This window comes from Hemicordylus capensis, chromosome 15 (assembly GCF_027244095.1).
Source record: "Hemicordylus capensis ecotype Gifberg chromosome 15, rHemCap1.1.pri, whole genome shotgun sequence".
NCBI lineage: Eukaryota > Metazoa > Chordata > Lepidosauria > Squamata > Cordylidae > Hemicordylus > Hemicordylus capensis.
Window position 1 is genome coordinate 3,247,778 of NC_069671.1, and position 20,770 is coordinate 3,268,547.

Consider the following 20,770-nt stretch of genomic DNA (forward strand, 5'->3'; position numbering starts at 1 on the left):
GACCCTGCTTAGCTAAGGGGACAAGTCATGCTGGCTACCACAAGACCAGCTCTCCTCCTCTCTCCCACAAGATCCTCCAACCAGTGTGGGCTAGCCGTTTGCTAGTCATTTACTTGGGCTGGTCATTTGACCTCACAAATGAACAGCCTACAAGGCTCCGGTGAAAGTTGGGCTCTGCACTTCTTGTGCAGAAGGGGGCAAAACCAAACTTCGCCGGAGGTGCCAAAAACCCTCGGTCCAGTCCCGGAACAAAACCACCCATCCTGCAAGCCCACCTGGCAAGCGGAGCCCGAGAGCGAGATCCCTCATGGGCTGGCATTGCACAGGTGGAGGTATGCCAGCTCCAGTGAGGAATGCATCACACAGGCAGCTGAAAGCCTGAGCCCGAAGTAGGTCATGAGTCAGGCCCGTGAAATGTGTGTGTGTGTGTGTGTGTGTGTCAGTTTTCTGAGTGAATAAAGATACAAAGGACATAACAATATGATCCTTTGTATCCTGAGCCAGAGAGGAGGAAGGAGAATGTGCTGCAAAGGTAATGCCAGGGCGCCCGTTTTGATTCGATTCGATTCGATTCGCAGGGCATGATTCAGCAAAGGTCCAAAGGCCGACACTTGACTAGATTAAACCCGGGATCCTGAAGCCTCCATCTCCAGATACTGTTGGACTGCAGCTCCCATCGTCCCAAGCCTAAGGAAGACCCAAGCCTGGGAAGAGTGCTGAGGTTGGCAGGTTTGGCTTTTTAAAAGCCAAACTTTGGGTTACGGCCCATTTGACCCACGAGTATACCCATTAGGTTGTGGCAACCGATCTTGTGATAAAGCATGGTAAAGTGTGCCGTCGAGTCGGTGTCGACTCGTGGCGACCACAGAGCCCTGTGGTTTTCTTTGGTAGAATACAGGAGGGGTTGACCATGGCCTCCTCCCGCGCAGTATGAGATGATGATGCCTTTCAGCATCTTCCTATATCGCTGCTGCCCGATAGAGGTGTTTCCCATAGTCTGGGAAACATACCAACGGGGATTCGAACCGGCGACCTCTGGCTTGGTCTTGTGGTAGCAAGCATGGATTGTCTCCTTTGCTAAGCAGGGTCTGCCCTGGTTTGCATTTGCAGAGGCTCTGCCACTGAGTGATAGCCCTTCCCCACTGCTGAAGTCAAAGTGTTACCTATGCTATCATATACCAGTTGCAGGGGAGCAGCAGCAGGAGAGAGGGCATGCACAGACCTCTTGCCGGTGGGCTTCTTGGGGGCCTCTGGTGGGCCACTGGGTGAAACAGGATGCTGGACTAGATGGGCCTCCTTGGGCCTGATCCAGCAGGGCTGTTCTTATGTTCTGATTTGTTTCCTCCATACTGCAGAAATGGAGGCCGAAAAGAGACTCACCTGTGTTGCTTTCTGTCTGTTTAGGCTGCTATTAAAGGCACAGAACCTCTATCTATAAATAAACATCCAGGTGATAACGCAGTATCTTTATGATGCTTATTGACTGTTTGATAGAAGCTCTCACTCTGGGAACTGCAGTTTAGCTCAGGGATTCCCAACTGCGGCTGTGGGACTCCGACTCCAATCACGGCCAAAGGCAACAGCAGCAGGGGATGATGGGCATTGTAATCCAACCGCATTGTAATCCAACCACATTGCCCCTGCGAACTGGGCAAAGAGGCACCTTTTACCGTGGTGATTCTCTTTATTTAGCAGGGGGAGAGTAACTGGCCCTATCCACCCCCAGCACAGCATCCCTCCAGTGGCTGTTGCTGGTGTCTCTCTTATGTTTCTTTTTAGAATGTGAGCCCTTTGGGGACAGGGAGCCATCTTATTCGTTATTTCTCTTTGTAAACCACCCTGAGCCATTTTTGGAAGGGCGGTATAGAAATTGAATTATTATTATTATTATTATTATTATTATTATTATTATTATTATTATTATTAGGAGACCCACAGTTGAGAACCCCTCGTTTAGGTTAGCACCAGCCGGAGATAAAGACTCCTCCTCTCCTCTCCTCTCCTCGGAGGGCAGGTATGCTGTTTTTGGACAGACAATCCGACCGTTGGGTTTTATTTCCCGCTGACAGGGCTACTGTGGCTTTTTTATGGAGTGATGTCATCTAATAACAGCCCAGGCCCAGAACATTCGCTCCCCTAGACCTGGGGCTTTTCCTCGCTTTCTCTCCTGAGCCAAAGTACGGAAAGGTCTCCGCTGGCACCCAAAGCCTCATAAATCTCTTGCCGCTTAGTGTTTTTCCCCCTCCCTGCCCGTCACCCTTCAGAAACAGCAAGCGCTCAACCATTTTCTAGTGTTACAGGCTTTTCCTTCCAAAACCTAATTTTAGCCAAAGTGTGCCTGGGTTCACGGAAACATCAGGCACTTTAATCCCATTTAGCACGGGCGTTGGCGAAGGGAGGCGTGCTCCTGACCCGCGAAAGAAAGATTAACAGAGCTGCCTCTTGGAGTGTCCAAAGGATAACAGAGCCGTGAGCAATAGGCCGGAGGACTTGCCTGCCTGCTGAGAAATCACACTTCTTGCCAATGGGGAAAAGATTGCTTTTTTTGGGTAGGATCTGCAAGCCAAAGGAGCCGGGGGGAATGCCGTGGGTGGGAGAGGCCTGGCGCTCCATGTGAGCGATGCCACGCGAAGGGAGGAACAGCGAGATTGGAGATGCTAAGGTTACACAGCCTGATTTATAGACGGCAATTAGTCACATGTGAAAAATGTGATTTTTTTAAAAAACTGGTGTGAATAAGAACAATGAGGGGAATACGGTTTACCAGGGACAGAGATACAGATTTTTTTAAAAAAATTAACATTTCCTTCTCATTGCACATGCGCACCTGTGCACATTTTCCGCACATGCGTGCTACAGCACTGGAAAAGATGTCTCCCTCTTCTTGATTTCTGAAAGTTAAATCTCTGGGTTGGAGCTGCCCCTCAAGCAGATCGATCTCATCAAACATTCTCATTTCTAAGAAAAGGAAACTGTTGTGGTCAGTTGAGCTGGGGGCATATGAGCCACAGACATGGGGTACTGGAGAAGGGGGAGAGGAAAGAAACCCAGCAAGGAGGATAGAGAGGAGAGGGCTTGACTGTCTTTGGTGTTAGGAGAAGAGCTGGCCTTGTGGTAGCAAGCATGAATTGTTCCCTTTGCTAAGCAGGGCACACTGGTTTGCATTTGAATGGGAGACAACATGTGTGAGTATTGTAAGATATTCCCATTAGGGGATGGGGCCGCTCTAGGAAGAGCATCTGCATACAGAAGGTTCAAAGTTCCCACCCTGGCAGTATCTCCAAGATAGGGCTGAGAAAGACTCCTGCCTGTAATCTTGGGGAAGCCGCTGCCAGTCTGGGTAGACAATACTGAGCTAGATGGATCAAGGGTCTGGCTCTGTAGAAGGCAGCTTCCTATGTTTCTATGTACTGCCCAGAATTAGACTTGATTTCTCCCTCTCTCCCTCTCTCTCCCCCCTCCCAAGGCGTAGCGATTAGAGTGCTGGACTAGGACTGGGGAGTCCTGAGTTCAAATTCCTGTGGGTAACTCTGGGCCAGTCACGTCACTCTCAGCCTGACCTACCTCACAGGGTTGTTGTGAGGATAACTATAACCATGTAGACTGCTTTGGGCTCCTCTGAGGAGGAGCAGGATGTAAAAATTAATAATAGAATCGAGATGAGACTGATGTAAAGGCACATATATCCACACCCAAGGCACCGTGCCGAGTGCCGTCTCTGCCATATCACGTGCTGGCGAGGCTCGTTTTCGCCTGTTGGATGGTAGGACAAGTCTTGGTTTAGAAAATGGTCCAGGATTAGGTGACGAAGGGCGAAGTTAACAGAGAACAGGGAAGATGGAGGAGAAGCTTCAGCAATGTTTGATGGGCGACTGTTGGGGAGAGGAAACCTTGGTACAGCAATGGTGCAAGTCTCTCTCAAAGGTTGCCAGCTGACCTGGAGGAAAATGTCCCTTCGCTTGACCAGATCCAGCTTCTCGTGGCTCGCCTTTGCCACCTGTTGATTCCTGCCGAGCGAGCGGTCGTTAAAGGCAGAGGAGCAGGGAGAGATTCAAAACTGGCAACCCTCTGATGTCCCCCATTGTCATTCTAGGTTGCCAGCCGGCTAGGGGGAAAAATGTACTGTGCAGTGCTGGATGGTGTGCCTTTGAGGTTTGCCCCTTCTGTTGCTTTTGAGACACCCCCCCCTGCTTAGCAGAACTTCTCTCATTCTCGTGGGTGCTCAGACATGAAGGGAATGGTTCCATGGGTGTCCCCAAAACTCCCTTGCCCCCCACCAGATCCCCATGGGAAATCCTCTGGGCCCTGAGGTTGGTTCCAGCAGCACCCCCTAACAAGCGCTGAAAGAGTTAAGGGGCCCAGCAGTGTAGAGGGCATTGTAAGGTCAGGTTTACACCCAAATTTGGGGGTTGATGCTGGGCTAAGCCCAAGAGAGCCTGAGGTTTCCATGATGCGCTCTCTGTTTGTTTTTCCTTCCAGTGGAAACAACTTTCCTTTTTTCAACAAACAGGCCTCCCTCCGCTCTGCCCCCTCGCCAAGCCCACGCCAAAGGGGACCAGCAGACTGTAGTGCTAGGCCCGCGCACGTGGGAGAGAAGGGTGGAAAACCACGGGAAAGCGAGGAGGTCATGCCTGGGGTCAGAAGAAGGATGCAGTCGCAGGCCACAAGGTGGAGGGGGTCTTCCCTGCTCTGCAGCGGTTGGAGAGAGAAGGAAGACGAATCTTCCTGGAATGGGTCACCCGCACTCTTTCTCGCCTGCAGCAGGCTTCATGCTGCAGAAGCAAGGAGGAGGAGAAGTGGTCTTGTGGTAGTGAGCATGAATTGTGCCCTTTGCTAAGCAGGGTCCACCCTGGTTGGCATTTGAATGGGAGACTCCATGTGTGAGCACTGTAAGATATTCCCCTTAGGGGATGTGGCCACTCTGGGATGAGCGCCTGCATGTTTGCATGCAGAAGGTTCCGAGTTCCCTCCCAGGCAGCATCTCCAAGATAAGGCCAAGAGAGACTCCTGCCTGCAACCTGGGAGAAGCCGCTGCCGGTCTGTGCAGACAATACTGAGCTAGAGGGACCAAGAGTCTGACTCAGTATATGGCAGCTTCCTTTTTTCCTAAGCATGGTGGAGTCTGAAAGAAGCATTTACCAACCAGGATCGGAATTAGGGTTTGTTGGCGTTTTACCATGGTCATTGTCTCCATTCTGGGGTGGAGGGGGGGCGTGCTTGCATATATTTGAACGTGACTGTGAACTTGCTTGGGGGTGGGGTCACTGTGTTTGCCTCCCCTCACCTAATATCCTGAACTTTAGAGGTTCTCCCTCTCTCTGCATAAGAGACTGTTTGTCTGTTTATTGTTTTCTTAGCCTATGTATAGTTGGTAATAAATAAATGACGTAGACAACTGGAGTTTTATGCTGTAAACTGCCTAGAGACGTCAGCAATAGGCGGTATACACAATCAATCAATCAATGGAGAAAGACTCGACTCGAATCCAACAGTTTACAACATACAGCATATCTGAAGATCTATTCTCTGGCAATAGGCACGGCAAAGAAGCAATTCTTTTCTGCCCGCATTGCATCTGCAAGTTCACATCCAGAGGGGTTGTCTAGCTCGGGCTGAATCCAAATTTAGAACCATCGCTGGTTCATGGGGTTTTTTTTTTGGTGTGTGGGCAAAATCTCTCTTATTTGGGCTGAATTGGATTCTATGATTAGGGCAGAGTCTGTTACAGAGGTATCCAGCCACTCCTCTTACGTGGTCAGATGGGATCGCTTTCAGTTTGTGGCTCCTGAGGATGCAGACACACCGTTTTTGACTGTGCATCCTGTGGCCGGCTCTCTTGACCCTTGCCCAACTTGGCTTATTTAATCGGGTAGTCACATTTTCAGAGATGGACTGGTAAATACCATAAATGCTTTTCTGAGGGAGGGCAGGGTGCCTCCTTGTCTTAAGGACACCATCATTAGACCTTACTTGATTAAACCTACATTGGACCTCTCCGAGTTAGGCAACTATAGGCCAGTCTCCAATCTCCCGTGGTTGGGCAAGGTCACCGGGAGGGTGGTGGCCTCTCCGCTCCCGACAGTCCTGGAGGAAACTAATGATCTAGACCAGGACTGCTCAACTTAGGCCCCCCAGCTGTTTTTGAACTACAACTCCCATAATCCCCAGCCACAGTGGCCAATAGCCTGGGATTATGGGAATTGTAGGCCAACATCTGCAGGAGGGCCGAAGTTGAGCAGCCCTGATCTAGACCCATTTCAAACTGGCTTTTGGGAGGGCTATGGGGTGGAGACTGCCCTGGTCAGCCTCATGGATGATCTCCAATTAGGTATTGACAGAGGAATTGTGACTCTGTTGATCCTTTGGGATCTCATGTGGCAGCTTTTGACACAGACGGAGGACTCTCTCCAATGGTGCCCTTAAACCAGTGTGGGGGCCGGTCATTGGAGCTTGTGAAAGAGTTCCAGCCTGCACAGCTGACGCTAACGACAACAACAGTCCACGGGCCGGCCCTGGGCATGGCTCCCTGGCAAGGGTGAGCGGGACATCCCAGCGGAGAGTAAAGCTGGCGAGCAGGGGCAGAAATGGCCTGGCCACCCGCCATTCTCCCAGCCCTGTCTGTGTTTACTTGCACTAAAAGTGGAATCCTGGACCTTATTTGGGGCATCAGACATCCCTTGGGCTCAGGACCTTCGGGCCTCCGTTTTGTTCGTCTCGTGGCTTTCGACCTCTTTCCCTGGCAAGCCCCAGAGATCCTGGAGCGGACTTGAATCTAGGCTGGTGGGAGGCAGTGGCACAGGGAGGCTCCCGCTGGCCCCGGGGACAACGTTATTTGGGGGGCTCACTTTAGGGGCCCCAGCATCAAAGCCACACCCCCTTTATCCAAACCCCTCCCCACTGTGCTTCTCCCCCTATTTACCTGTGGCGGTGGGCTGGCGGGCCCTTCTGGGCCCCTTGATCCTCCAGGCCCAGGGACATTTGTCCCCCTGCATCCAATAGATGCTACGCCCATGGGGGAGGCGTGATGGGGCAGAAAACCCACAGAGAAGGTCATTGTTCCCTCTGACCAGGCACGTAACAACAATAGGGCAAGGGGAGACAGTTGCCTGGGGGCCCCACTGCCTGGAGGGCCCCCCCAGGGGCACCTCACATGACTCCCCATTGCCCCCTGCCCAGCCCCAAGGCCCCTCAGCCACTTGCCCTCTTCGCCGTCTCTCCTGCTTGTCCTCCTGGCCGGCAATGGAAGCAGCAGCCCAGCTGCCAAGAGCTCCTTTTCTCCCTTTTCTCTCAGCTGATCGGTGGGTGGGCAATGGGGCTTCCAGGGAGGCCTCTGTGTAGGCCGCAGTGAAGCCTGAACTCGAGTAGGGCCCCAGCCAGCCAGGAAGGAGGAGGCAGCCAGAGTGGCCACCACTGTTCTCTGCAGCAGAAGACCCCCCTGCTGCCCTGCCCAGCCCAGCATTTGCCAGGTAGAGTGTGAACTCCTTTTTGTGGTTACCTTCCCCCCGCCCCTGCCCCGGATATATAGGGATCTGTTTGCCATAGTGCTTTGATATGGGGGGGGGAGGGACTGAGAAATATTTATTTTTAAACAGCTTGGAAAATTTGCTGGCTTAAAAAAAACTATCTAAAAAGTCCTGTAAGTGGCTTGTTTCATGGCAGAAAATTACAAAAACTTCTGGAAGAAACAGTATTATATTTATTTTATTCATTCATTCATTCATTTATAAATACACTTATGTTCAAGTTGTTTTGCAACCCAGAAGGTCTGAGTGAGAAGCATGTGTGGTGCTTTTATTTTATTTTATTTTTCTTGCATGTGAACTGCTCCCCAATAATTTGCAGGGACTTCAGGGTAAATCTGGCCAGCATGTGAATGCAGCACCTCCATCATTCCAGAGGAGGAGATGTGTGTTAAAGGGCTTTAAAGCCTCCTGTGAAAAACCTCCTGGAATCAACTGAATTTGTTCAGAATTCTGAGAAAACAGACACAGGCTCACCCTGCATGGTTGAAAGTCTCCTTTGCTAATCTGCAGCGAGGGGCCCATTTTAATAATTCATCTTTCTAGTGTGTTCTAGGCATTAAAAGTAATACAAATGTATGGTACTCAATGTATATCACTATATATGTGACGTGTGCGTGTGTGTATTCAGTGAAATGTATTTCTAGGCAGCATACTTATTTTGAAATATCAGACTTAAATCCTTGGGGGCCTGGGGTGTGCGGAGGCCCTGGACTTTGAGTGGGGGGGGGGGGCCATTTTAAAATCTCATCTCTGGGCCCACTCCAACCTTGCTATGCCCCTGCCCTCTGACAGGGATTCCCAGATGTTGTGGACTACAACTCCCAGCACCCCCAGCTGCAGTGGCCTTTGGTTGTGGATTCTGGGAGTTGTAGTCCACAACATCTGGGAATCCCTGAAGGGACCCCTGGAGGAGGCCCCTTGTGGCCACCGCTTTTCACTTTTTGCCAGGGGGCAACCCATTTCCCCGGGAAGAAATTGACTTTGATTTTAGTTACAAGGGAGAATATGGACTAGGGATTTGGGCCACAGGCTTTACAGAAATGCATATTACTTTTAAACCAGTTTAACCGGCATCGCTGCAAGAGTGGAGGGCCCCGAGAAGAACAGTGAATCCTCAGCTGTTACAAACTGGTTTGAAACAAACATATTGTCGATATCGAACAGACTCAGAAAGCGACTATTCCCAGGATTCTCCTCCCCAGTTTAAGGCTGTGGGGAATGAAATGTTGGAGCTCTGACATGAATAAAGGGCCGTCCGGTCACTGCGGCATGGTTGTCTATTTTGAAAATACAACCCATTCATAAAGGAGACCGAAGCCTCATCCTCAGCACTGAACAGGGAAGGAAAAACCCACCGCTTGCCCCATTGTCTGGAGGAAACGAAACGCTGGCCAGTGAAGAAAGGCATTGAACATACACAATGTCCTCATGGCTAGACCGAGAACGGAGAGGACGGCAGATGAATCACACAAAAGAATGCATGACCAGCAGCAGCAGCAGTTCCTGGACAGAGGAAGAAGACTCCTAACAGAGTGACCTGGGGTAGGCATGAGATATCTCTATCTATCTATCTATCTATCTATCTATCTATCTATCTATCTAATCTAAAGATTCAATATACCAACCAGTCCACAGACTCAGGACAGTATACAAGGCAAGAACATCCGAGATTTAAAGAGAGAGAGAGAGATATATATAAAGGGCCAATCTCTGGCGGAAAAGAAACATCTTCAATAAGATCTTAAAGGCTGAACAGGAACAGGCAGACTAAATCGGGGGTGCAGGGGGAGAGAACTCCAAAGTGAAGGGGCGGCAACAGAGAAAGCCCTTCTACGGGTCCTGGTACTATGGACCAGGGACCGAAAGAAGGGCAACCTGAGAAGATCTCACAGGATGGGACGGGACTGGCCAGGAGAGGTGGTCCTGAAAGTAAACAGGTGCTAAGCCTTGAAGGATTTCAAAGGTGAGAAGCAGCACTTTGAATTGGACCCGGAAGCAAATAGGTAACCAGTGCAGTGAAAGCAGGAGAGGTGTCACACCATCATCTCTCCTAGTGCCCATAAGCAGTCGGGCCGCCACATTCTGGACCAACTGAAGCTTCCGGGTCGTCTTCAAAGGCAACCCCAGGTAGAGCGCATGGCAGTAATCCAGATGAGTGATGATGAGGGCATGAGTGACTGTTGCCAGGGCCTGCCGGTTGAGATAGGGCCGCAACTGGCGGACCAGCTGAAGCTGAGCAAAGGCACCTCTGGCCACGGCCTCCACCTGCTGTTCGAGCAGGAGCCGCGAGTCCCAAAGGACCCCCAAGTTGAGGACCACCTCCTTCAGGGGCAGCGCAGCCCCGTCCAGGGAGAGACTCAGACTCGGCAACTGGCCAGGTCGAGAAGTCAGCAAAAGCAACTCAGTCTTGGAGGGATTTAGTCTGAGCCTATTTTGGCTCATCCAGACCCTGACAGCCCCCAGACACCTGGGCAAGCATAAGATCATCTGCATAAGGAGAAAGCTCTGTGTGGAGCATGAGCTTCTGAGCAGCGAGGTGGGAAGGAGCAAGTAAGTTGCCTGATATTTATTTATTTCCCAATTTATTTGGCAGATGTTATCAAATGCCAGCGCATTGCAATTTCTCCGCAGGGAGAAATTCTTAGAGGGAACACTGATCCCTCTAAGAGGAGAGCTGGTCTTGCGGTAGTGAGCATGACCTGTCCCTTTAGCTAAGCAGGGTCCACCCTGGTTGCATCTGAATGGGAGACTTGATGTGTGGGCACTGGAAGATCTTCCCCTCAGGGGATGGAGCCTTTCTGGGAAGAGCAGAAGGTTCCAAGTTCCCTCCCTGGCAGCATCTCCAAGATCGGGCTGAGAGAGATCCCTGCCTGCAACCTTGGAGAAGCCGCTGCCAGTCTGTGTGTGAAAACAATACTGATCTAGATAGACCAATGGTCTTACCAGTATATGGCAGCTTCCTATGTCCCTATGTCCTGGGGTGCATGGTCTGAGGGCACATGTGGATACATCTCCCTTGCTGAAGGAAAGCAGGTCTGGGTCAGGCCAGTGTCTTGACGGGAGACCACCAGGGAACTCCCTATACGTGCTGTCCAGATTGCCTGATGGAAAACAGAGGTTATGCATGAACAGAGGCCAGGATAACAGAGATTAGCACGTGCAGATATGGAGCCAGGCCCCTAGCAAAGACCCACACAGAAAGGCCCCACCTGATAACAAAACTGGCATGAGGTGATCGCTTTTCTTGGCCCAGCTTCTTTAGCTGGGGACCCCAGGGCTGGCTGCAGGCAGCAGTGTCATGGCAGAGCCACCCGGGACCCAGGAGTAGGTGGGTGAGGTCGGAACTCTGCTGCTTCTGAACATGGAGGCTCTGTGTCACCCTCATGACTAGGCAGGTCTCTTTCGCTGTGGGTGAAGTAGTTCAGGGGTGCAATACAAGAGGGGGAGAGAAAAGAATGGGCAGTTCTATATTCAGGCACTGTTTATGTGCCACCCCCAAGAACCGGCGCCCTAGGCAACTGCCTAGGTCAGCCTAGTGGACAGGCCGAACCCGTCTTCACCTCTGTGTTGAAACAGCTTTTGTTGACCTGGGTCGAGCCTGGACAGCCAGTCCCTTCTGTGTCCTAATGGGCTGGACACTGACCGTTGCCTGCTTTCTGAGTTGCAGCCCATCCTCCCAGCACTATCTGGTCCGAGCACAGTTCCTGCGGAGGGAGTTGACCTGCCCCCTTATCTGATCATTCCACAATGGCTCACTCTCTCCCGCTGAGTCTCTTTCAGGCCCCCGCAGAGGGAATAAGAGAGAGAGAGACACAAACACCCAGAGCAGGTGGGGGCCCTTGCTGAGAAACAATGGCAGGCCTTGATATTTGCACGGAGATAAGCAGATGGCAGGTGAGACGAAGAATGGCAGATCCACATGTCTGGGTCCAAGGAATCTTTTGAGCCTTTTGTCAACACAGGAACACAGGAAGCTGCCATATACTGAGTCACACCCTTGGTCCATCTAGCTCAGTATTGTCTACCCAGACTGGCAGTGGCTTCTCCAAGGCTGCAGGCAGGAGTCTCTCTCAGCCCTGTCTTGGAGATGCCGCCAGGGAGGGAACTTGGAACCGAGATGCTCTTCCCAGAGCGGCCCCATCCCCTGAGGAGGAGATCTTCCCGTGCTCACACTTCTAGTCTCCCATTCATATGCAACCAGGGTGGACCCTGCTTAGCTAAGGGGACAAGTCATGCTTGCCACCACAAGACCAGCTCTCCTCCTGCTTTCCAGCTAGACAGACCAACAGTCTGCCAGTAGTGTCCAAGTTCCACGACGCCTGCGTCTGTTCCGGGAGCTGAAGTGAATAGCAGCTGTACAAAATGCATCCCACCTCCCGCTCAGGTTTTCTTAACTCTGAGTGCAAAACAGAATTTGAAATGTGCTGGATGCCGTGTAAATAGCAGTTAGGACAACTAAGCTCCTGGTATGCATATGGGAAACAAAGACATCTGCGTGTTTATGGGAGAACTGCTCATAATCCTCATTCAAACTCTGAGATTCGGCTATCTGTGAAACTCCAGGTTGGTGTGTCCCTGTCTCCAAAGTTAGGATCACATGGCTGTTCTCTGGAAGGCCGGCTGGAGAGCTGCTGCCAACCAGTGTAGGGAATGTTGAACGAGGTGGACCAAAGGCCTGACTCTGTAGGAAGCAGCTGCATGTGTTAAGAAGATCCTAGAGACACAAAGGGCTCATTATGGATCCAGATTTTGGATTTAGCTCAGAGAATGCTGAATCTGAGAGAGGTTTCTGCCTGCAACCTTGGAGAAGCAGCTGCCTGTCTGTGTAGACAATAATGAGCTAGATGGACCAAGGGTCTGACTCAAGTGGCAGCTTGCTATATTCCTATATAATTTGTATAGGCTCTTGGATCTCAGCACACCTACTGGGTTTTGTGGGCTGAATGCACATCAGATGATCTTGACTGAGCATTGAAGGCAGGAAAAAGAAAAGGTTACTGTTAAGTAGGCATAGGAATTAACTTTCATCCCGGGCAAAAGGAGGGAGTGGGTCCCTGCTATTGCAAGCATCCAGGGAACTAGGTAAGGTCAAACCATATCACCCCTATATTGAAAGAGCTACACTGGCTGCCGATAAGTTTCCGGGCAAAATGCAAGTTGCTGGTTATGACCTATAAAGCCCTAAAGAGCTTAGACCCTGGGCATTTAAGAGAACGTCTTCTTCACCATGAGCCCCACCGCCTGTTGAGATCGTCTGGAGAGGTTCGTCTACAGTTGCCACTGGCTTGTTTGGTGGCTACTTAGGGACAGCTCTTCTCTGTTGCTGCCCCGAAGCTTCGGAACGCACTCCTTGTTGAAATAAGAGCGCTCCTTGTTGAAATAAGTAGTCATCGGACTACAACTCCCATCATCCTTAGCCACAGTGGCCAAAGTCTGGGGGTAATGGGAGTTGTAGTCCAATGACATCTAGAGCCGGGCTGCACAACTTGGACCCTTCAGCTGTTCTTGGAATGTAATTCCTATCATCTCCCGCCACAGTGGCCTATAGTCCGGGATGATGGGAGCTGTAGTTCAGCATCTGCAGGAGGGCCAAAGTTGTCCAGTCCTGATCTAGAAACTCCAGGTTGGGAACAGGTAGGGGGTCCCCAGATGTTGTTGACTACAACTCCCATCATCCCCAAGCAAAAGCCATTGCAGCTGGGGATTCTGGGAGTTGTAGTCAACAACATTTGGGAATCGCTATTAGAGAAAACACTGCATTTGATCATTTGCAATTCGGTATTCAAATAAGTGTTCTTGTTTAAAAAAAATCACTTCTAATCGACTTCTTTTATTGAAAACAAATGCAAAGCCGTCTCAGCGTGAATATTAGCTAGCTCTGCAGAACTACATTTCCCAGCATGCCTTGCGCGAGGCGGCGGCTTCCAAACAGAGACCCCGCCCGATAATTGAAATGAGCCAATAGCAGAGGGCTAAGAGCGGTTATGGGTGGGTCGGTGATATACTCGAGTGGCGATTGGCTGCTCCGAGGAAAGTGGGTGGGGACATGGGGCGGGAAGGGCTGGGATTTGGTAGAGCGGCGCTGTTGGCTGGCTCAGAGCAGCTGCGGGAAGCGAAGGGAGCGGGTTTGGATCGAGACCTGTGGATTCGGATCAAGACCCCGGAGTGTAACGGGGCAGGATCCCTGGATGGCTCTGCCAGGCTCTGGACAGGTGGGTGCACTGTTCCGGATTGGTGGAAGGAAGCTGGTGGTTAATCCGGATTAAGTTGATGGTGAAGGGCCAGTCCGGGTTGGGAAGGGTCGGGTGTGTTCGCCTGCTGAGCAGCCCAGAGGAGGGGCAGGAGTTGGCCAACGTGTACTCGATGCTCTGGCTAATCTGGATTCTGGGCTAGAACTGGGGGAGAGCAATCCGGATTACAGAGGATCCCGTCTTGATTGAGGAACTGTGCAGCAAAACTGGACAAACATACCTTGTCCTAACTGGGTGCGCTGTGAAAAGTTGCATTTCGGTGATCTAAGTGTGCGTGAGTGCGGGACCCTTCTTAATCCGGATTAAGAAATTTAACTTTAAGAAAGCTTTCTAGCTAAGTAAAGAACCGGCACACTTTACTTTAAAGAGCCCCCCCCCTCCCTCTGGTCAGTCCTTGCTTGTGATTAGAGTGGTGTGTGTACACAACTTTACAGCCCATGTCCCTCATTTCTTGTTTGAGGATCTCAGAAGAATTAGGTGCCACTGTGGGGTCTGGGGAGTGTGTTGTCAGAGGGTGAAAGGTTGGGAGAATAAAATGTAGGGTGTATGGTGAGATCTGGAGACCACCTGCTTTTCTGCGGTGTGATGATCCCGTCTGATATTGGAACACAAGGCTGGAATCCAATCCAGGCACTACAGAATTGTGCTTCATCGTCTGGAAAATGTTTTGTGGTGGTAGCGGTTATGGGGTGTGCTCCCTCCTTTTTATTATTACTCTTATATGCAACATTTAATGACTCATGCTGGTTTTTTTGAGGGGTCTTCAAATTTGGGTCCCCAGATATTGTTGGACTACAGCTTCCATCATCCCAGGCACAAAGGCTGGCAGCATGATGAGAGTTGTAGTCCAATACATTTAGGATTTAGGCTTGGGAGAGAAGGAAGTGAAGTGAGCTGGTGTGGTGCAGTGGTTAGCGTGCTGGACTAGGTCTGTGGAGACCTGAGTTCAAATCCGCGCTCAGCCATGACACTCACTGGGTGACTTTGGGCGAGTCATTTTCTTTCTCGGCCCAACCTACCTCACAGGGTTGTTGTGAGAATTAATATAACCATGCATGCCACTCTAGACTCCTTTGGAGGATCGCAATGTAGTAAGGAAATGAATTTTTCTGTCATTAGCACTGGGATTTGGAGGTGGTAAGAAACAGAAGGAAGTTCTCTTGCTTTTTCTCGCCTTCTCAAAAATGGCTGTGGAAGTCGGACCTCTGGGGAGGAGATCTGTGTGGTGCTGGATGTCCTGCATGCCAGAGGGCTGCGGGCACTAGCCACTGGCAAGCAGATCTGTAGATGGCTGGTGGTTCAACAACACTTGGGGATTCAGGCTTGACCTCTGGGTTTTTCAGCCGACGGTGGTGGTGTGTGTGGTGGTGAACCCACGTTATCCTTACAACAGCCCTGTGAGGTAGGCTAAGCAAGGAGAGAGGCGGCTCATCCGAGTGAGTATAGTGGCTGAGCAGGGCTTTGAAGTCCTCTTGCCTTGGTCAGAGTCCACCCTCTCCTCGACCCTTCGATAGATACTTGCATCCGTTTTTGTCTCCGACCGGGTCTGGCGTGGTGGTGGTGGTGATGACACCATCCTGTGTGTGCATCCTGCCATGAATCGGTTGCAATTAAGCCTGTCCTTATCTGATTGCGTTTGCTCGGGAGTAAATTCCATTGACTTGAGAGAGGTTGATTCCTGAGCCAGGGCTTTCGGAACGGCAACGTGAGGCCGGTCGCCTTCCTGGCTCCTTGTGGTTGGTCGTGTTTCGGGCTGGAGAGAGAGCTTCCTTCCCGGCGACTTGGGGACCCCTGGCCCTGTTCGCGAGGCTCCTTGCCTCCAAAGGGGTCTGAAAAGTGGAACAAATAAGAGGCGCCCCCCGGAATGCTTCAGCGCATGAGTTTTCTGGAAGGGAGTGAGCTGGCGCCAGGGAGAGCTCAGTGCGCAGAAATCGGATTAGCAGCCCCTAAAGGAGCCTTCCCAGTTCCTCGCTGGCATGCCTGTGGCTTCTTCTCTTGCAGAGGTCCTCGTGTGAGCCAGCCGGGCTGTTCCAGTAGCCAGCCTCGTGAGTGTCCGTGCGCAGCAGCGTTGGAGACTTCGGGAGCGTCTTTCTGGTGGAAGGGAGGCGAAACGGTGACCGAGGGCAGCCAGGATGTCTGCGGAGGCACTTCTGAGCATGGACGAGGGGACGCTCCGGAAACTGGTAAGTCTCGTCGGTGGCATTGCGGCCGTGCGGACTTCTGTGCGGATTGCCACAGTGGGAGGCAGCACTTCTGGGCTCATGCTGCCTGCCTGTGATGGAAGGTTGAGGTCTGCCCGGCGTATTTCTCATCCAGCGTCTTGGCTTGTAATAGACAGAACTGAAATGCTTTCGAATTAAGTCGCTGGCATAGCTAGGCTTCACCCTGCAGAATTCTGCTCCAGGTTTTCAAAGACCTCCCCGCCCCCCCTCTTTCTGTCTCCTGTTCCGTCAACATTTAGAGTGTGGACTCCTTGGGGCAGGGACTCCTTAGCTCAGCTTGTGTCCAGTGTTCCCTCTAACGGGGAGATGTTCCCAGATGTTGTTCCCGACAACACCCATCATCCCCAAGCCAAAGCCGTTGCAGCTGGGGATTCTGGGAGTTGCAGTCAACAACATCTGGGGATCCTTGTTAGAGGGGACGCGGGTTGTGTCTTTCTGGAAAGAGGCTGCAGTGAGCAGGGAAGTGGAGCATAGTGGTTATAGAGCACGTCTCTAGAGGAGGGATCCCCAACTTGGGATGTGCACGAAGCGTTTTGTGCAGCCGTGGGGTGTGTGTGTGGGCAGGGGCGGGGGGGGGGAGAGTGGTAGCTTTTTAAGGAACCCCGCAGGTCTTACCTGCTCTGCTAAGGGTGCCTCTTACCTGCCCGTCTCTGCCCTGCCGCTTCCCCCCCCAGCCCTTAAAGGACCCCCCACCCCCACCCCGCTGCCCTCCCAGGAGGGCAGGGAACCACTTCCGTGCACATCCCTACTCTGGTCATCTTGTAGAATGAATATGTATGTCGTCTTCAGTTCAAAAACATGCCCTCTCCATCCCCAGCCCAGCGTCCCTCCAGTGGCTGTTGCTGGTGTCTGTCTTATGATTCTTTTCTAGATTGTGAGCCCTTTGGGGACAGGGCGCCGTCTTTCTGTCTTTGTGACCCGCTTTGAGAACTTTTGTTGAAAAGCTGTATATAAATATCCGTCGTTTTCATATTCAGATCCGTATGCACGTGCAGGCATTGGTAGGCTCCTTTCAGCACCAGAGAGGCAGCGTGGTGTAATGGTCACTGTTGGGAGTTCCGAGTTCAAATCCCCGTTCAGCCATGAAACTCGCTGGGTGACTCTGGGCCGGCCGCTTCTCTCTCCCGGCCTAACCTACCTCGCCGGGTTGTTAGGATAACCATGCACACCACTCTGGGCTCCTTGGCAGAGGGGCAGGAAATACATGTCAAGAAAACCTGAAAACCACACACCTGGGATGAGACCCCAACTCCAGCTACGAAACGGGAAGGGGATTTGGGGCCGGCAGGGCAGCGAGGACGGATGCAACCTTGGGCTCGTCACACATTGTGTTGTAGTCCAGCGTTTGCAGGAGGGCCGAAATTGTGCGGCCGTGCCTGCTGCTCCGTGGCTGCTCCGACCTTGGGTGGCTCGTGGGCATGCGCCCGCCTTGCTCCTATGGAAGCCGCCTGGTTGTGAATCCTGGGATTCTTCAGGAGGCTGCGAAGCTCTGCCAAGCCAAGAAAGGGCCGGCGCTTTGGGAAAGAGCCGCCGATCACCTGCTCCTCTGCCCCAGAGCGGCCGGCCCGTGGAGACTCGGCACAAGGGCCCTTTGTGTGGCTTCCCAAACCCTCCGCGTTTTCTGCTGCTTGGGGAACAGCCAGGGTCGGGGTGTGGCCGCCTTTCCCCGCCTTGCCTGGAAGGGACGTGCATCATTTAAACCTGGAGAAAGAGGTGGAAACGGCCGCGGTGGGCTCGGCACATGCGTAGTCTCGTTCTCCCCCCCCCCCCCGTCTGGAGCACCTTCCTTACGAGGCAATGTGCGAGCACTGTAAAATATCCCCCTTAGGGGATGGGGCCATAGATCAGTGGAAGGGCATCTGCAGGCTTGCATGCAGAAGGTTCCCAGTTCCCTCCCTGGCAGCATCTCCAAGAAAGGGCTAAGAGAGATTCCTGCCTGCCACCTTGGAGAAGCCGCTGCCAGTCTGTGAAGACAATGCTGAGTGAGATGGACCAAAGGTCTGACTCAGTATATGGCAGCTGACTAGGGAGGAGAGCGGCTCTTGGGGAAAGGTAAAGTGTGCCGTCTAGTCAATTTCAACTCCTGACACCTTGTGGTGGTTTTTGGTAGAATACAGGAGGGGTTTGCCATTGCTTCCTCCCACACAGTATGAGATGATGCCTTTCAGCATCTTTCTATATCGCCGTTGCCCGATATAGTACCAGCGGGGATTTGAACCGGCAACCTTCTGCTTGTTAGTCAAGCATTTCCCCGCTGCGCCACTTAAGGTGTGGTCTTGGGGTAGCAAGCATGACTTGTCCCCTTTGCTAAGCAGGGTCTGCCCTGGTTTGTACTTGAATGGGAGACTACATGTGTCAGCATGGTAAGATATTCCCCTTAGGGGATAGGGCTGCTCTGGGAAGAGCACCTATATGCTTGCATGGCCTTGATTCCCTCCCTGGCATCCCCAAGATATGGCTGAGAGAGATTCCTGCCTGCAACCTTGGAGGAACTGCTGCCAGTCTGTGTAGGCAATACTGAGCTAGATGGACCAATGGTCTGACTCAGTATGTGGCAGCTTCCTATGTTGATCAAGGGAGGAGTAGCGGAGAGTGATTGGGTGGGAGCTGGGTAGGGTGATTTTTTGTCTGCCCTCGATAAAATGCTGGCAACATAATGTGGGTTGGCTGGCCGCTCCTCAGACCCTGTTCAGGGTCGTGAGCACAGCTCCATTCTATGTAGTGTGTTTTGTGTATTTGTGGTGTGTTCTTCTGTGGCAGGGGTTGTGATCTCTTTTTTCTCTTGCGGGACACCCCAGCCCCTGTTCCGTGGGACTCTTTTGCTCTGATGTCTCTCTTACATGGGAAGGTAGGAAGCTGCCACATATTGAGTCAGACCATTGGTCTATCTGGCTCAGTATTGTCTTCACAGACTGGCAGCGGCTTCTCCAAGGTTGCCGGAAGGAGATGGCTGTCAAAAGAGGCACATGGCCCCTTTAACTTTAACATGTGGGCCTGCTATCTTCTGTTTGTTTGCACAGGAGTCAGACAGGTTTTTTCTTTCTGTAGCAGCAGGAAGGCTGATTGGTGTGATGGCTGCACAGGGAAAACCCGCCCTGGCAAGACACACACACACACACAGAGTAAAATGTGTTAGCTTGCTTTATCCCTCTGCACAGGACCAAAATCAAGACCTGCTCTGGCCCCAGGTAAGTTCCGGGTGCCTTCTAAAAACCTTGATGTGCATCATATGCCAGGTTGGAATGGACTCTTTGCCTTCCCACAAGCCGTGCTGGGAGAGCATTGGCTTTCCTCAAGCCGGGGATGGAGTATGCTCCTAATTCAGCTGTTTTCTCCAGGCGCCACTCGTGCAAACAGACGTGCCCTGTCCGATTCCCTTTTCTGTGTAAACTGCAGTGAGAACTCTTTTTTGTTGAAAAGCAGCAAATGAATATCCTGGACTAGGAGGTGTGGCCCGTTGTTTGTGTAAAGTACACTGATAAGATTTTGCATGAATGTGCTTGCAAAAGGAAACTCAAGGAATGGTCTGAAATCTGTAGGATTTTCATTTTATGGAAGGATTACCATACATGGTAAATTTGAATCGTAGTAAACTTGAGTCTGAGAAGGATCCTGCTTTTTAAAACATTCCTATTCTGCTCTTCCTACAAGGAGCCCAGAGTGATGTACATGCTTATGTTTATCCTCACAACAACCCTGTGAGGTAGGTTAGGCTGAGAGATACATGACTGGCCCAGAATCACCCACTGAGTTTCATGGTTGAATGGGGATTTGAACTCGGGTCTCCCCGCTCCTAGTCCAACACTCTTAGATTGATTGATTGATTGGATTTGATTTCTATACCACCCTTCCAAAAATGGCTCAGGGCAGTTTATAGAGAGAAATAATAAATAAATAAGATGGCTCCCTGTCCCCATAGAGCTCACAATCGAAAAGAAACCTACGACAGACACCAGCAACAGTCACTGGAAGTTCTGTGCTGGGGATGGAGAGGGCCAGTTACTCTCCCCCTGCTAAGTAAAGAGAATCACCATGTTAAAAAGTGCCTCTTTGCCAAGTTAGCAGGGGTTAGCTCTAAGCACTACACCACACTGCCTTCTGCTTCTCTGGGGCGTGATGTCATTTGTGGAATTATTGATCTGATTATTGAGTGTTAAAAATCTAAGACCAGGATCAGTTCAAATATACGAATATGGCCAATATTTATATAGTCAAGAAAAGTCCCCAAAGTGGTTTACAAAGATATAAATAAATACAATAAAATGGCTCCCTGTCCCCAAAGAGCTCGCAATCTAAAATATAACCATTTTATCCAGCATTTCTGCTACTTAAAAAAAGAAATTTAAACCTTCTATCCAGCATTTCCTGGTGTGAAATGTAGTGCATTTGGCTAACGTCAGAGGCAGGATTGTGTGTGCAAAATCCAGCATCTGGGAAGGTCACCGAGAAGCACGACTCTATTTTGCACCAAGGCTTCAAAGGGAGAAGAACAATCCGTCACCCTGCATGTCGCACAGCAAACAGTGTCATATGTGAAGTGAAGGCATCGAGCAGGCGCTGGTCTTAAGGAAACAACTCCAAGTCCCTGAGTCCGGGGGGTTGACTGTGTGTGATGCACAGGCCGCGTACTGACCTCTGAAGTCTTTCTCATGGCCTGACTTCCTCCAGAACTGGTCCTTCCGTGGAAAAAGCCAGGGTAGTAGCCCTTTTTGACAAGGGAGGGTTTGTTGAGCTAGAACCAGGGAGCCTCAGCGTTGGGTCCCCAGATGTTGTT

The 20,770-nt window shown here is 51.3% G+C and overlaps 1 protein-coding gene across 5 annotated transcripts in view; it reads left to right on the forward strand.

Annotated features, from left to right (window-relative positions):
• The first annotated feature begins 7,207 nt into the window (after positions 1 to 7,207).
• SMTN (smoothelin) overlaps positions 7,208 to 20,770 on the forward strand; it is an 86,475-nt gene continuing 72,912 nt past the window's right edge. For 2 of the 5 annotated variants that reach the window (XM_053280151.1, XM_053280150.1), the window contains exons 1-3: positions 7,219 to 7,466; positions 8,586 to 9,065; positions 15,776 to 15,957. In XM_053280151.1, coding sequence (XP_053136126.1) covers positions 15,907 to 15,957 — 51 coding nt within the window. In that variant the 5' untranslated portion in view covers positions 7,219 to 7,466; positions 8,586 to 9,065; positions 15,776 to 15,906. Of the gene's footprint in view, positions 7,467 to 8,585; positions 9,066 to 13,596; positions 13,736 to 15,775; positions 15,958 to 20,770 lie in introns of those variants that run through there. The other 3 variants (XM_053280148.1, XM_053280146.1, XM_053280147.1) reach the window with 3 other exon arrangements.